General features: G+C 35.2%; 1 protein-coding gene across 4 annotated transcripts in view; it reads left to right on the top strand.

The window, feature by feature from the left end:
- Window positions 1–16,015, top strand: part of MACROD2 (mono-ADP ribosylhydrolase 2) — a 1,923,575-nt gene that overhangs the window by 448,621 nt on the left and 1,458,939 nt on the right. For all 4 annotated transcript variants that reach the window (XM_072800037.1, XM_072800036.1, XM_072800035.1 and 1 more), the window contains exon 4: window positions 7,813–7,842. In XM_072800037.1, coding sequence (XP_072656138.1) covers window positions 7,813–7,842 — 30 coding nt within the window. The remainder of the gene's footprint in view (window positions 1–7,812; window positions 7,843–16,015) is intronic.

The raw sequence follows: 16,015 nt of genomic DNA, 5'->3' as shown, positions 1-16,015 counted from the left end.
TTTCTTGTCAAAGACAAGTTAAAACTGCTGTTCAAGTGTCTTGTATCACTATAACCACAAAGCTAATACACATTTGAACTCATTTTTTCCCTATTTAGACACACTTGTTCACTCTTTGGAAAGTCCCAGATTGGGTTACTTAAGTAATCCTATTTTTGTAACTGAGCCAGTGTTGTCATCATCAAAATTACAACTGATTCGATACATAGTGTCGAGAAAGAGGACTGTGACATAAAAGCATGTGCTGATTCCTCTCATTTTGCATTAGTTACATTGCATTATGGAGCTGTAGGACCTGGCAATACTTTAGTTCACCCTTTTATAATTAAATTAGGTGATCTTCAGTAGGATAACATTCTGTAGATTCCATGCATATTATGTTTTGTTACCATCTTTGGATGTGATTTATGAGGAGAAAAAATATGTGTACATACATACATACATACATGTATCCCCTGCTTTTCAAAAGTTCACATTATACCACCTAGCTAGTACAAAAGACATACAGTGGTACCTATTTTCTCTAACTGAAAGAAAACTGAAGAGGATTTTTGCTTTTATCAAAGAAGTGAAAATAGCATTCAGTATTTTTCTGCAGCAAGCCAGTACGCAGAACCAACGTGCACCCTGAGCAGTGAAAGCGGCCCTGCCAAGGTCCTTCTTTGAGAACTAGGCCCAGCATCTCAGCATCAAGTTGCCATAGCTTTGAACTCTGTGAGCATCTGTCCCTTATCTCAGTTTATTTTGTGTATCCACTAGCAAGATGTGTCCTAAGATATCAGAAAAGCATAAAAGAGGTTATTTTTTGGGTCTGGGAATGGCTAAAAAATTTTCCACGTAAATGAATGATAATTACTTCTTTGCTTTATACCATTTTAGCTTACAAAAATGTTTCATGGGAGTGCTCTTTTTTCAGATAGTAAAGGAAACATCTGTGTGTGTGATTTTCCAGTTTCATTGGCAGTATTGTAGAGTAGGTTCTCCTGCATCTGAGCCTAGACAAGTCACCTGACCTCTTTGATCCACTTCTGTAAAATGAAGGAATTGGGCAAAATACGTGGTTTTCCTCCCATGTTGCAGTATTTCTTGAAGTCACTGAATACATAGAGTTGTAGCTGGTGAAGCCAAATTGGCTAACAAGGGGCAGCTCTTCTCCTCCCTCATGCTGCAACAAAAGTCATTATGTTTTGTTTTCTTTGTTAATACTCCCAAGTAAGTTTTCTAATTCCTGATGCTTTTTCACCTATTCATCAACAGTAAGGCTTATTGTATTCTATTTTTGGCTTCATAGTAGGTTCCAACTTATATAAAACACACAGACCCTGGAATAATCAATGGTTTCTTTAAATTCTGCAGTTAGTATAAAATATAAACTATTAATCCTGTGTTTATGCCTGGTTTCTGCATGTGAGATAGTTAAGCCTATGTTTAATTTTCTCTCTGTCAGCTTCAAAGCAGGATATTATACCATTGCTCCAAACCTCTGGCATTCCCTTGATTTTGTTTAGAAGGTATAAATCTAGTAAAGCATGAACAGAGAGTTGTTGCCAAACTGATGGCTGGATTTGTCTGTGTAGATTGTATTTCCACAGCTGTCACTTGGGATGGTTGCTCCCTGTATAAAGTAGTGCTAGAGTCATTCACATGCTTGGGATTTTAGTCTTAGATGTTTTAGCACTTCCTACTTTGAGTTTCACATTGTAAGGAATATAATGTGCCATTCTAACAGGTGATATCTCATCTTTTGTATCTTTTAGGATAACATGTTGTGAATGAAATAGTGTTTTACATAGAGCTTCTGGGGAATTTTTTGCCAACAATCATTTGACATCCCATGTGCTCTATTGTAATAAGAAAGCAGAATAAACAAACTTGGTGGTCAGGATCCTGTTAGAATAAAAGTAACTACAATTTCTTTTATAACGATGAAAAAGCAAACAAACTCTGCACAGTCTTAATCAATTTTTTTTGTTTGTTTTTTAAAGATTTTATTTACTTATTCCTGAGAGGCACAGAGAGAGGCAGAGACACAGGCAGGCTCCATGCAGAGCCCGACTCCAGAGGGACTTGATCCCAGGCCTCTAGGATCACACCCTGGGCTGAAGGCGGCACTAAACCGCTGAGCCACCTGGACTGCTCTTAATCAATGTTTAAATACTAGTCTCCCAGGCTGTTGCTTGTTTGCCAGATAGTCTTGGGTGGGGGTAGAAATGGGATGCAAACAAATGATTACTGTAAAGATAATAGAAATTATCTTGGTAAGTGGAATACAAACTTGTTTCAAACACTTACCAGGCCAGTTTAGCTCATAGCATGAGTTACATCTCCCAGTCTGGATTATTTCACAGACTGGATTACAGCAGTTCCCCCTCATCTGCATTTCACTTTCTGGGGTTTCAGTTACCTGAGGTCAACCATATGATCTGGAGGCAGGTGATCCTCCTGATGTATTATCAGAAGGAGGATCACCTGCTTTACATTAAAACCTAACATTGCATACAGTGCTTACATCATTCAACTCACTTCATCTTCTCAGGTAGGCATTTTATAATTTCATATCATCACAAAAAGAAGTGTGAGTGCAGCACACCATATTCTGAGAGAGAAAAAGACCACATTCACTTAACTTTAATTACAGTACTTTTTAAAAAATTGTTTTATTATTATTGTTCTCAATCTTTTACTGTGCCCAATTTATAAATTAAACTTTACCATAGGCAAAGAAAAAAAACATAGTATGCATAGATTATGGTACTATCTGAGGTTTCAGGCATCTACTGCGGGTGTCTTCGAGGATGTCCCCTGTGGATAAACAAGAGCTACTATATTTCTGACTCACAAACTGCGGGGGCTGTTAAGTATGCTAAAATACAAGGCTGGCATGTATTGGGTAGTGGCTTTGTTTCTTAAGATTACTGAATAAAATTTTATTGCATCAGAAACTGTCAAATCTAAGAGAACTGTCAAAACTAAGAGAAGTTAACTGATGTACAGATCTCCAATATATGTCATGTCTGCTGCCATTTCAGTTCTCCTTACCCCACTCTGACTGTGATCAGTATTATTAACTGATCATAGTTCTCTTTCCCACTAAGCCTAGATTTAGCTTTAGAATTGTGCTCAAATCAAGAGATACTGACAATTGGGGTACCTGGGCAGCTCAGCAGTTGAGTCTGTTTTCCACTCAGGTCATGATCCTGGGGTCCTGGGATCAAGTCCCTGTCAGGTTTCCTGCAGGGAGCCTGCTTCTCCCTCTGCCTATGTTTCTGCCTCTCTCTCTGTGTCTTTCATGAATAAATAAATAAAAGCAAAAGAGAGAGAGAGAGAGAGAGAGAGAGAGAGAGAGATACTGACAGTCTTTTCTAATTAATGAATCAGAATTATTTGAAATTTGTTTGCCATCCCTGGTAATTCTAAATTTCCTGATGGAAGAGGATAAATAAGGTAGTTAGTTGACTATGACTTACTCAACCCACTGGACTATTTAGAAACTGAGGCAGAAGTAAAACAGGTTACCTGGCTCTTTCTATTACCCTATACAGACTAAAAAGGATTTTGAGATATTAGGAGGAAAAGTGCTTTAGGGGTCTGATTAACTACAGCTGTCTTAAATTTCTAACAATGTTACGGCATGCATTTCACTTAGGATCTTCCAGTAATGGAAGATTACTTATAGTATATAGTAATTTTGTTTTTCATCATTTGATCCATAATTTAATTGTATTTATAAAAAGATACAAATGCATGCACACACAGACATGTATATGCACACAGAGGGTCATTCAAGATATTTTTCTTTTTAGAAAGAAGGTAATGTAATATTCCATTTATGTTCTGAGAAACACATGAAATAATGAATAATACTATTGGTAAGTACCATGATCATTTTTCATTTAGGCTGATTATCCCAAGAAAAGGATTCCTAATTGAATTCACTTTTCCCTATGGTTTTGATAATTTAAAAGTGGATATACCTATAAAAATTTGATAATTTTCATTAAAAATTTCAGAACTGAGTTCAAATGGAAGAAAATAATTTCTCAAAAACTCTAAGTCATTTGGTTAGGATATCATAAATAAATTCTCCATACTTGCCATTTTGAAATTAGATTTAGGTAAATCTTTCTCCCATTTTATATTCACTGTTTTTCATTTTTGTTTTTTGTTTTGTTTTGTCTTTTGCTTTATAAACAGTGAAACTGTTTATCTCATTGAGTTGTTATTTTGGGGGGACAAAAAAGTGCAATACACAGATTCATTAACTTATAATGGCTCATTTTAGTTTCTCATTTAATTGATTTTTGAGGCGATTACTGTAGCTTGATTTTTTTTCCTCTACCTCTCTGGTAATAGAAAGGATATTTTATTTAGGAAAATATGAATAATAATAGTGTCAGTAAGCATGCTCAGAAAAGAGATTTTTAAATCTTACTTTGGAAGCAGTGATATTATGCTCATAAACTTCAAGTTTTCTTTGTTTCTTTTCTCCTTTTCCTTCTCTGAGAAGCTTTGGGAATAACAAGAAGCACTTCTGAAATTCCCTCTAGCAAGGGACTTATATAGGGACAGAAATATATAAACATTTTTACATCCTTAGTCATTAAGTATTTCCAAAGAAATTTTAAGAGTTTTTTTTGATAGTCCTTGGTTTTACAAGCAGAAAAAGGACCAATGTTTACTCTTTCCACACACTTCAATAAACAAATACCTCTAGTATCAAAAGAAGTTGGACTAAACTTACCAATTATCCCGTTAGAAAAAATGTATTGAGAGCTTCTTAGATGTAGTCCAAACTATTAAACTCAGACCACATCTTTAGGGGCTTCTATTTAATTGGGATGTACCTCAATTTATTAGAGATAATTAAGTAGAAATTAAATGACTATTAATTTTAAAGATACAAAAGTCATTTTCACTTTTGTAAAATGGAAGAAACAATCCATCTGACTAATAAATGTTGAGCATCAGTTATATATAAGGCGCTTTGTGAAGGGAAAGGTTATATTCAAAATCCTGATAAAAGGTTCACTTTTATTTGCCTTCATTTATGTCATTTTTACTGAAGAAAATTGCCTTGATATTTTTGCTAATAAACATTTTATTAAAAAAATTATGAGAACAGGGGATCCTTGGGTGGCGCAGCGGTTTGGCGCCTGCCTTTGGCCCAGGGCGCGCTTCTGGAGACCCGGGATCCCACATCGGGCTCCCAGTGCATGGAGCCTGCTTCTCCCTCTGCCTATGTCTCTGCCTCTCTCTCTCACTCTCTCTGTGTGACTATCATAAATAAAAATAATAAAAAAAATATGAGAACAGAAACTGATAAAATAGGCTTAGATTTCATGAATTCTTTAGAAAAATCATTACCCAGGTTATAGCTATTAGAATTGCTTTGAATATATATATATGTTTGTATATATATATACACACACACACACACACACACATATACACACACATATATATATATTCACTATATATATAGTGCGTGTGTGTGAATATATTTTAGCAGCCTAGATTAAGTCCTATTACATGAATGATAATGCACATGAAATTATCTTAAAAATCTTGACACCTACGTGACTCAGTCAGTTATGCTTCCAACTCTTGATTTCAGTTCAGGTCATGTTGAGGATGGCGAGATGAAGCCCTGTTTCAGGCTCCACACCCAGTGCAGAGCCTGGTTAAAAGTCTCTTCCTCCCTCTCCTCCTCTCTACCCCTGCTCTCTCTCTCTCTCTCACTCTCTCTCTCAAAAAAAAAAAAAAAAAAAAAGATAATATACCATGTAGAATGCCACAGTTTGGTAAAGTAGTTCTATATTGATATTAAAATGTGACCAGATACACTGATCTAGACATGAGCACACATCTGACATATACTGACTTGATGGTTCTCCAGCACTGGGATTCTAGTTCCTATACCTACGCCTACTCATCCACCCACATCTATTGGATAAGTGCTTAGTTAAATAGAGGGACCTTGGGCTATGTTCTCAAAACAGGCAACCTCTACCTTTATTGAGCAAAACATTGGGTGAAAGTAGCTACATTGTGTTATTGTGCTCCTGGCCATAATTTGAGTGAAAAACTACCACTATTGTTATTTTTTCTTGGAAATAACTTTCTTTATGAATGAATATGTGAAAGTTGGAGAAAAACAGTTTCAGGGATCTGGAAAACTTATAGATAGGGAAGTAGTTCTCAAGGAAATATAAAAATAATCAGCAGGAGTGTGAAATGCCATGTGGTTTTATAAATGCATATAGCTAAGATTTTAGAAAATATTTGATTTAGCCAAGAGACATGGGTTGATCATGAAAATTCTGCCATTCACGAAGGAGTATGGGAACCAAAATAGAATTCACAGCATGTTTCCTCTTGTCCCTGCAACAAGTTACCACTTCAACAGCTATAAAGATTAATTTGGTGCAGGACATTAAGTCCAGGCTACCATCTATGTAACTAACTATACACTCTCACTGTGAAGTCAGATAGATTTGGGACCTGAGTTGACAGAATGACAGAAGATTTTATGACATCAGGAATGTGTTTTATTTATGATTGATTAATGACATTGCTATCTAGTCCATGTTTGTGGAATAAGTACTGAGAGGAAGGCAAGAGCAGCAATTAGATGACCCTGTCCTTGGAAGGTGATATGAAATAAGATTGATGCTCTAATACTGACATACTGACAAGGCCTTGGTCTTGGCATGTGGTCTTTATGCATTTTCATGATATTCTCTTTAGTGTTGTATACATTATCACATATTTAACCTCATGGAACTATGAATATGGGTATTTGTTGCAAAAATGCCTATTGATGGAATTAGTAACAGATTTTTGCTTCTATGGCAATGCATGGTCTGTGGACAGCACACTGAAGTTCAAGTTAAAGATTCCTACTTCTCTTTCCTAAATGATTTCTTTAATGTTTTGGTAGTTCAAGTTACACAAAGAAAGAGATCTTGGATGCCACATTCTTTCTTTATACTGCTGTAGGATTTCTTTTTTTTTATAATAGCATGAGATAATGCCTATTATACATAAGAACTCTATGGAATAAAGCTCAGTGCAGTGTGTATTAACTTTTGTTTTCTGGCTGTTATAATGACAAGATAAACATAGGCATAATGTTTTTACTACTTACATAGAAACCTGCAATGGAACTTCATAAAACTTTGACCTCTTGAAATGAATTCAAATGGAATTATCTTATCTTTTGCTTGTTATTTGGCTTCTAGAAATATGTGTGCTAGAATAATGGATAACTGTATAAGAAATGGCACAACATTATTTTATGAAAATGCTTTTCTTTCCTTCAAATAAAAAGTTAATGCTAAAAGTAATAAATCTGTTACTGGTTAAGGGTTCTTACTGTACAGTGTCTTAGGATAGTTTATGTGATGAGATTTTATTAAAATTATTATTATTATTATGTTACATTGTCCTTTGAAATCATTGAATTGCCTAAATAGCATTATTCTATCTCTACTTGATAAAACAGAGAACATAGAAGATTAATTTCGATACAGAATAGAAAATAAAAGAATCATAATATGTACCTCATTTATTAGAAGGGAGTACATATAAAAATAGTCATTTGAAGAGAAAAAAGTGAATTATTTTAATTTTCATATCATCATAAAGCAGTAATAAATGCTATCTTTATATGAAAGTACATAGTGTGAGTTTGTGTGTATTTATAAGAGACATGATCACCACCAGGTTTTTCTTAGACTATCTGACATATTATCGACATATTATAGTTTCTATATATTATTTAATTGTTTTTGTTTGTTTTGTTTTAAACAGCAAATGCCAGTCTTCTTGGAGGAGGAGGTGGTAAGTCCTGAACATCACTTATTTTAAAATATATTTTTTACTACACCAACCACAAGATATTAAGTAAGTTCTATGATACTTATAAGGAAATTAACTGTAATTATTAAACAAAAAATGATAATCTTCTAGAAAATAATTTATAATAAAAATATATACATTGGTTAGCCTAAATGTAATTTTGAAAGACTTCAAAATATGTGGAACATTGTTTTTCTTCTCATCAAGCTGTATTTCTACCTTTGGCATAAGCTGTAACAGCTCTAAGCTATTGAGACAAACACACATATAGGAAATGATGGAGTCACTTTTGATATAAATTCTAAAACAATGCATTTGGAGACTTGCAGTTTTAGGGTTTTTTTCTATCAGAATGATATTACAAAAGTTATGGCTTTGTAGCATGAGAGCTTGATATATCAGCCACTTAGGAAATTAACATCTGCATTTTGCTTTTTCTCTTAGCTTGTTTAGAGGAGAATAAATGAGATCAAATTGAGATGAAGAGAGTATTTTTTTGATACCAAAATCTTGGAGATGTTTATTATTTTAATTTCTTTATTATTATTATTATTATTATTATTATTATTATTATTATTTTAATTTCTGGGTTGAAAGATGAAAACTTTCCTATCCCATCTATATCTAATATAGTAGGGGGGGAATATACAATAGAATACAGTCGCGTTAGACCCAGGTAGACATAAATAGGTTTGTTTTCTCTCTTCCTCTTTCTTTTTTCCCCATTTGCTCCTTCTTTTCATGTATATTGTTGAAGTAAATATAATTGCACTGAGATTTAGGCTTTCAAAAAAAATTCCCTGGCCATCATGAGGAGGTTATTGAGTAAATTTTATTTGGAAACTAAAATCTTAATCATTGTTCATATATAGGAATCAATAGATTTTTAGAAAACAGAATCCTGGAAACAGAAATATAAAAAAATAAATCTAGAAAGTACTCTTCATATTATCACGTTAATGTACATTCTATGGTAGAGTATTTCTTGTTTTCTTCCCTAAAGTACTTTAGAAAATATAAATCGACAGGATTTCTCATTATATTTTTGGGAAATTAGAAGGGAAAATTTTCCTTCAGAGTTGGGTTCCAGTGAATTTTTATCTCTAGGTCTCTTTTGTAAAGAAAACATTATTAAAATAAATCCCCCACAGTGCTGATATTCTTACAAAACACATTAGTATTTTAACAAATTTGATGAATACTGTTAAATAGGAAAAATCTTTCTCATGTACAAGTAGTCTAGATACAGACTAGAGAATGGGAGTGGGTTTTTTGTTGTTGTTGTTGTTGTTTTTTTTTTTTTTTTTTTTTTTTTTTACTGACCCGACCTGTGGCCCGTGAATGTACCCTAGCTGACCCCTGTGACCGTTCGCAGCATTTTACAGGCCAACCCAGCCCTGGGCCCATGGCTGATGTGGTTCTGTTGAAAATGGTGCACTCTTATAAAGTGGTTTTCCCAGTGCCTGTGTGTGGCCCACGGAGATGGATGGAATGAGCCCCTGTTTCCCATGATCCTGGGGAGCTGCAGGCATGGCTAGCTGGTGGGAGAGTAATTCCATGGTGTCATCAAACATTAAACTCTTACTTTTTTGGTCTTTTTCCCATAGTGCATAGAACTTAGGGGTCCATGGTAGTAACTGGAGTAAATGGAGCTCTAACCATTATAGATATGGGGGTCAGGAGGAATAAGAAAGTTGGGGGAAGAAAAAATTGGCCCCTAAAAGATGAGTCTGTTTTCTTTAAGCAGCTTTCTCTGAAATCTTACATTATCCTAAAACTTACCAAATGGTCATTTGTAGATGTATGTAATTTCATTCCAGAAGACAATGCACTCATCAAAAAGTACTTGGTGTTGTATTTTCTTTTGGCCAGATTATATTTAACTAATACTGATTATTACTTACCTCAATACCTTTCTATTTAAAATGTAATGATCTTAGCTGTTTTACAAAGGAAATAAAAACAACAATATATTTTAATAGTGGAAAATATCACATACACAGGTTGACATGTGCCAAATTTATCTTTTGTTTCAATGAAGCTTAGATAATCACAAACAGAATTTTAAGGAAAAACAATAGTTTTCTTGAATGGGCATGCGGAAGAAGGGGGAAGAACTTGGTACTTCTGGCATATAGCAGATGTGTGTTAGGTCATCTCTATTAAAGGTAGGAGTGACAAGTGGAGTGACGTATTTAAGAAACTTCTTTTTAGTTGAAATCAAGGGCAGGGTCAGAAGATTCTGCAGGTTTTTTAGATCTCACTACCAGAGAGATTGAAACGCTTTCTTTCCTCCCTTCCTTTCTCCCTTCTCTCTCCCTCTTTCTCTTTCACTCTCTCTTGCCCTCTCCCTTCCCTTCCCTTTCTTATTGAAGAACAGTTGACATACAAAGTGGTATTAATTTCAGGTGTACAACATAATGATTCAAAATTTACATATATTATGAAGTGGTCACTATAATAAGTCTAGTTATCATCTATCATCATGCAAGGTTGTTACAATATTATTAACTGTATTCCTTGTTCTGTACATTACATCTCTCTGTGTTATTTATTATATAACTGGAAAGTTGTACCTCTTGATTTCCCTTACTTATTTCATCCATCCTCTTACTCTCCTACCCTCTGGTTCTCTGTATCTATAAGTCTGTTTCTATTTTGTTTTGTTTGCTTATTTGTTATTTTTCAATGATGTTTTGTTTTTTAGATTCCACACATGAGTAAAATCATGGTATTTGTCTTGTCTGACTTATTTTACTTAGCATATTACCTTCTAGGTCCATCCATGGAAAGATTTCATTCTTTAGTATGGATGGGTGCCATTCCATTGTGTGTGTGTGTGTGTGATATACACACTATGTGTGTGTCTGTGTGTGTGTATATATATATATATATATATATATACACATATATATATATACTTATATTTATATACACACATTTTATTTGGAAACTAAAATCAGATATATATATCTCCTATATTTTTATCCGTTCATCTGTCTCTGGATATTTAGGTTCCTTCTATAGCTTAGCCATTGTAAATAATGCTGTTATGAACATAGGAGTGCTTGTTTTTTTTGAATTAGCATTTTAATTTTCTTCAGATAAATACCTAAAAATGGAATTGCTGGAATTAGGGCTTTGTTCTCTAAGAAGGAAGGGGAGAGTGGGGGTTTTGATAGGCAAGTAGTTCCCTACCATAGTGAAAGGTAGGCTACTGTTCAGAAAGCCTTACCAAGCTGCTTTGTTTCAGTATATGGAAACACAGTTGGTGTATATATGTATATAGAATTAACTCTAGTGATCTGGCCTGTATTTTCCTATGGTTCTTCTAACCTGTGTGAGAAGATACATTATGAATTCTTAGCAGTGTCAAGAAATTCAGAAATAGGCAAACTTAGGTTTCTGTTTACCTGAAGTATATACTTTACTGTCTGCCTCTAGATTGTTGATTTTGCTAAAATGCAGTTTTTGCTATAATTTCTAATTTCCAAATTCTAAAATTAGTGACTTGGCATCATCATAAAGATAAATTGCAAGTATTTAAGATGGCTGTAATTTCTTTCTTTAGGTCATTGATGGGTTTAAATTTATTTATGTACTTCCAGGGATCCCTGGGTGGCGCAGCGGTTTAGCGCCTGCCTTTGGCCCAGGGCGCGATCCTGGAGACCCGGGATCGAATCCCACGTCGGGCTCCCGGTGCATGGAGCCTGCTTCTCCCTCTGCCTATGTCTCTGCCTCTCTCTCTCTCTCTCTGTGTGACTGTCATAAATAAATAAAAAATATTTAAAAAAAAAGTTTTTATTTATGTACTTCCAGATATGTCAAGATTGCTCTAAAGTACATGTCTGAAATCAAATTTAAGGAACATTTTTATCCTTCTTTGAATGGAATTTTAGTCTTCTGATTCTATGACAAATCTTTTTAATCCTGTCAGTGATATTTGTAAAATAACACTCAATAATTATCCAATAAAGGACAATTGAATTGATGTAATTCTCTTGAATTAATATATCTCCAAAAATCTCTAAAGGGAATAATTTATTGGTTGACTAAACAATTCGATCGAGAAAATAATAATGTTATCTTAGGTACCATTTTTTCAGGCCCTCAGGAAGGCTCCCCCCTCCAATTGTATGTAAATAGTACTTGAAATTTAGACAAAATCAGTGTATATAAAATTGTATTATCTGTAAAATCTTCACATTGTGTTGTTTTTTTCTGAGTGCTTATAAACCAAGAAGAATGGTTTCCTAAAAGGAGATTTAAAAAAAAAAAAAAAAAAAAGGTCACTATCATTCTCTCAGTTCTTATTTGAAAGTGAGAGAATCACTTCACACCGGTGTGAATTTTTATCTTTGGGCTAGAGGTCACTTTTTCTAGAAATTTAGTGTCACAGATCAGACTTCATTCATTGTAATAAACACAGGTAATGAGGTTACAAATACCCAATCATTTCAGGTGAAATGGATCATCTCTGTCTTTATTTCCTAGATATATTAAAGGCAGAGTCAAATGCTAATTTCTTACATAAGTATTTGACTGGTCTGTGGTGATTGAATTCTACCTTTCAGGATGACTTTATGTTACCTACGTAATGGTATAATGTCAAAAATACCTTAGGATTTCTGATAAGTTTTTACAAGCTTTCTATCATTGCTACCAATACTACCCTGTATAGCTAGCTGTATAGCCCATTAATATATAAACCAAGTAAAATTTATTTTCTAATTTTGCCATTTTATTAGTAAGGATAGGCTATATTATATGTGGTATCCAATAAGCCTAAAAATCTTAATGGCTTAATAAAATGAGTTTCCTTTGTTGCTCACATCGTAGGTTAAATAGGATTATTGGCTCTCCTACTTATGCTTTCCTATAGGTGGCAATTCAGAGACTCAGGGTGTTATAAACTACACTGTCTGATGTGTGGCTGCTAAGAATGTCACAGTATAGGAGGAGAGAGCTAGAGGATCTTGTGAAATATATTTACAGACCAGTTTGGGAATGGCGTATATCACTTTTGTTCATATTTCACTGGTTAGAATTTAGGCAGGTGACAACCACCTCCACACCCCCCATTCAACCTAACCACAAGGAAGACTGGGAAGAATGGATCCTGCAGTTTCCAGGAAGAGGAAATCATATGGTAAATACATAGTAACTTTCTCTGCCACAGTGTTCAAATGAGATCAGTGTTATTCTTCTTCTTATTATTATTATTAAATTAATGGTGAGCAAAATGAGACTTTGGGATATTTAGTGACTTCTTCAATGTTATATAACTTATAAAGGGCAAACATTGAATGAGAAGACAGGGTTCTTGATTTCCACTCTAGAGCTCTTTGCCTTTCCTCTGTGATTTTTAATATATATTTGTTCTTCTGATTTGCTATTTCTGTGCTCAGGTAAATAACTTTATACCAGGAAAAATGAATGAGAGGACAGGAAAACATGTATCTGGGATATGGAGATGTTTTCCTTGGCTTATTTTCACAAGTCTCAGCCTCAATTGATAATTTGAAAGTACATACAATGGCACTGTCTTACAGTATTTGGATTGCTTTGGATTGCTGCCCAGATTCCTGTACTTTTTTTGTGTATTTGAGGTTCAGTCTTAGAATACATTGCATTTTAAATACCTGTTCACTCGTCTGTAATAAGAATGTCTTAAATGCACAAAGTCCTGTGATGTTCTTTTGGAATATATAATAAAAAAACCCAATCTTTGCATCTAGCCTCAAATTATGTGAAGAAGCGGAATTAGAAAGAAAAATCAGAATTAAAGAGTTAAGTCCTTGATTTCTTTTAGATCATTGCATTAAATAGACCAGAACAAAATTTATAATCTCTTACTTTAGATATTTTCCCTCTCATTGTCACAATAATTAACATAAGAACAGTACTTTCTGATAGACCAAATAGGACATTATTCATGGAATTTGCTTCCTTTTCCAGTCTGTCAGAGCCTCTTAGTGCTAAACCTTGAAGCACAGTGTTAGACTATTTAAATGCATTTCCTGACAAAGTGGCATTTTATACATATAACTTAGTAGGGCTGCTGTTTTAAACATATGCACACATATATTTGTATCAATACTATAATTTTTAGCTCATCCTTGAGGTGTTTCTGTGGCGGGTTAATCTTAAAACTCTAAGTATAAGCAACTACCACTAAGTAGTACGTGAAAGCCATTTTTCTAGAATGAGATATAGCATATTTTATCACCTTTACCATTTCCAAAGGCTTCTTGCTTTCTTTGTGCCCCTTAGATGAATAAGGTTCAGTGGCCTGGGGTTAGTAACTGTTCCTCTGAGGTCTCTTATTTCTTGTTTAGACAGTCTGTACTTGCAGAGAGAACTCCTAATGCTTTTTGTTAAAGTCCACTTATATGTTCATGGAGTTTGTGTGAGATATCAAAATACATGCTTCAAAAGCCCTGAAATCATAAAACTATTTGGTGTTACGCAATAGATTTCATTGGTAAATCTCCATCCACCTATCACCTTCTTCTACATATAAACACATAGATGTGGACATGTTCATTCATTCATTCATTCATTCATTCAACAAACACTGGTTCAGTCACTACTGTGTATTAGTATTAATGATTGATTTGGCAATAAACACACCCTTTCCCTGTAACTAATCATGGTCCCTGTTTCACTGATATAATTCCTCAGGTTCTTTCAAGTGTTTCAGGTATCAGACTCCTTCTTTAAAAAGCAAAACAGATGTGCTGAAAAATAATCTTTTTTACAAAAAAAATCTGATTTGTTTCTAAGAATTCCTAACATGGAAAACAACATATTTAAAGAGCTTGTTGAGTGTGTTTAAGTGGCTGTTTTTCATAAATTACTTTGTAAACATTCAGAGGCAAAGTGGATTGCCTTCTCACCCTCTTTCCACACACCAAAGAGCCTTCCTCTGGCATATATCACTCCATTGCTCAAAAATCCCCACAGAGATTCTGTGTTTCACTCTTGTTGAACCTTGAGATCTGGCCAGGCCTTGAGCATGCTGAGAGGAATGATCAGCATTATCTGCTGCTGATGATCAGCAGAGAGGGACCAAGGCCAGTGAAAGCTGGTTGGTTGTTGGGTTGCCCCTGAAGAGAGGTCATAAAGCATGTCTGACAGTGAGTTAGCCAGCTGGCCTAGGCTCAGTAGGTGGAGGGGTCCCAGCCATGGGCCTGGATGGTGGTAATGATCTCAGTTCTGAGAGAGAGCAGCATGGAAAGAGAAACTCAGGAACCCTGGCCTTGTTGGCCAGTCAGGGACCCAGTCTTAGGATAAGAGTGACAGGAAGGGACATGATACTAAACCATAGAAAATAGGCTTAAATCTTGACTGCCTCAGGGAGGATTGATCCTAGACACTGCAGAATGTTAAGCCTCCTAGAGGTCAGGAGACTAAGAAGTGAGGAAGGAGAGAAGAAGGAGGATACAGGGGCCAGGAGTCAGGCCAGATCTGACAACATTTAGTTATTGCCTTTGTCCCCTCTCCCTCCATCTTCTGTCCCTCTTTTCCTCCCTTCCCTCATTCCCCACCTTTTTTCTTTCCTTTCATTCCCCGCCCCTTTTCAGTCAACAGCATGTCTGATTACCTCTTTTATACTAGTTTTGATGTTGAGATAGCAAAGATTCTTATAAGTAGGTACAGTTAGAGCTAAACATTTTTATTTATACATCATCTTGAGAACTGGAAAGATTCTTAATATGGGAAAAAAATGAAGCAGAAAAGATGAAATCAACATCTTGGAGTGGTTGGGGAAGCCTTTCCAGAAGAGGTCACGCTTGGAGGATGAATATGATTTACCAGGAGGGGAAGGAAAGGACCCACTCAGTTATATTTCCTACTGTGTGATTTAGAAATCATATAGACACCCTGCTCTACTTCAGTTAGCCTCCTAACTCTTCAGTCAGAATATCTGGACCTTGGTTAAACAGTGGATGCCTGACCATCTAGGCATGCCACTTAAAATGGGGTCAACCATGTTAGAACTGAAGAAAGGAGCTCTGATGCTGGTGGTATCGGCAGCAAACCTCTACCAGTCAACCTGGGCAAGGTGGTCAACCCCAGCACGGACTCCTCCCTGCCATGCCTTCTCCTCTGATGACCTTACCTGCATCTCAGTCTAGGGACCAGCTCTACA

The sequence above is a fragment of the Canis lupus genome, chromosome 26, assembly GCF_048164855.1.
Source record: "Canis lupus baileyi chromosome 26, mCanLup2.hap1, whole genome shotgun sequence".
NCBI classification, from domain to species: Eukaryota; Metazoa; Chordata; class Mammalia; order Carnivora; family Canidae; genus Canis; species Canis lupus.
This window is presented reverse-complemented; position numbering and strand designations above follow the sequence as displayed.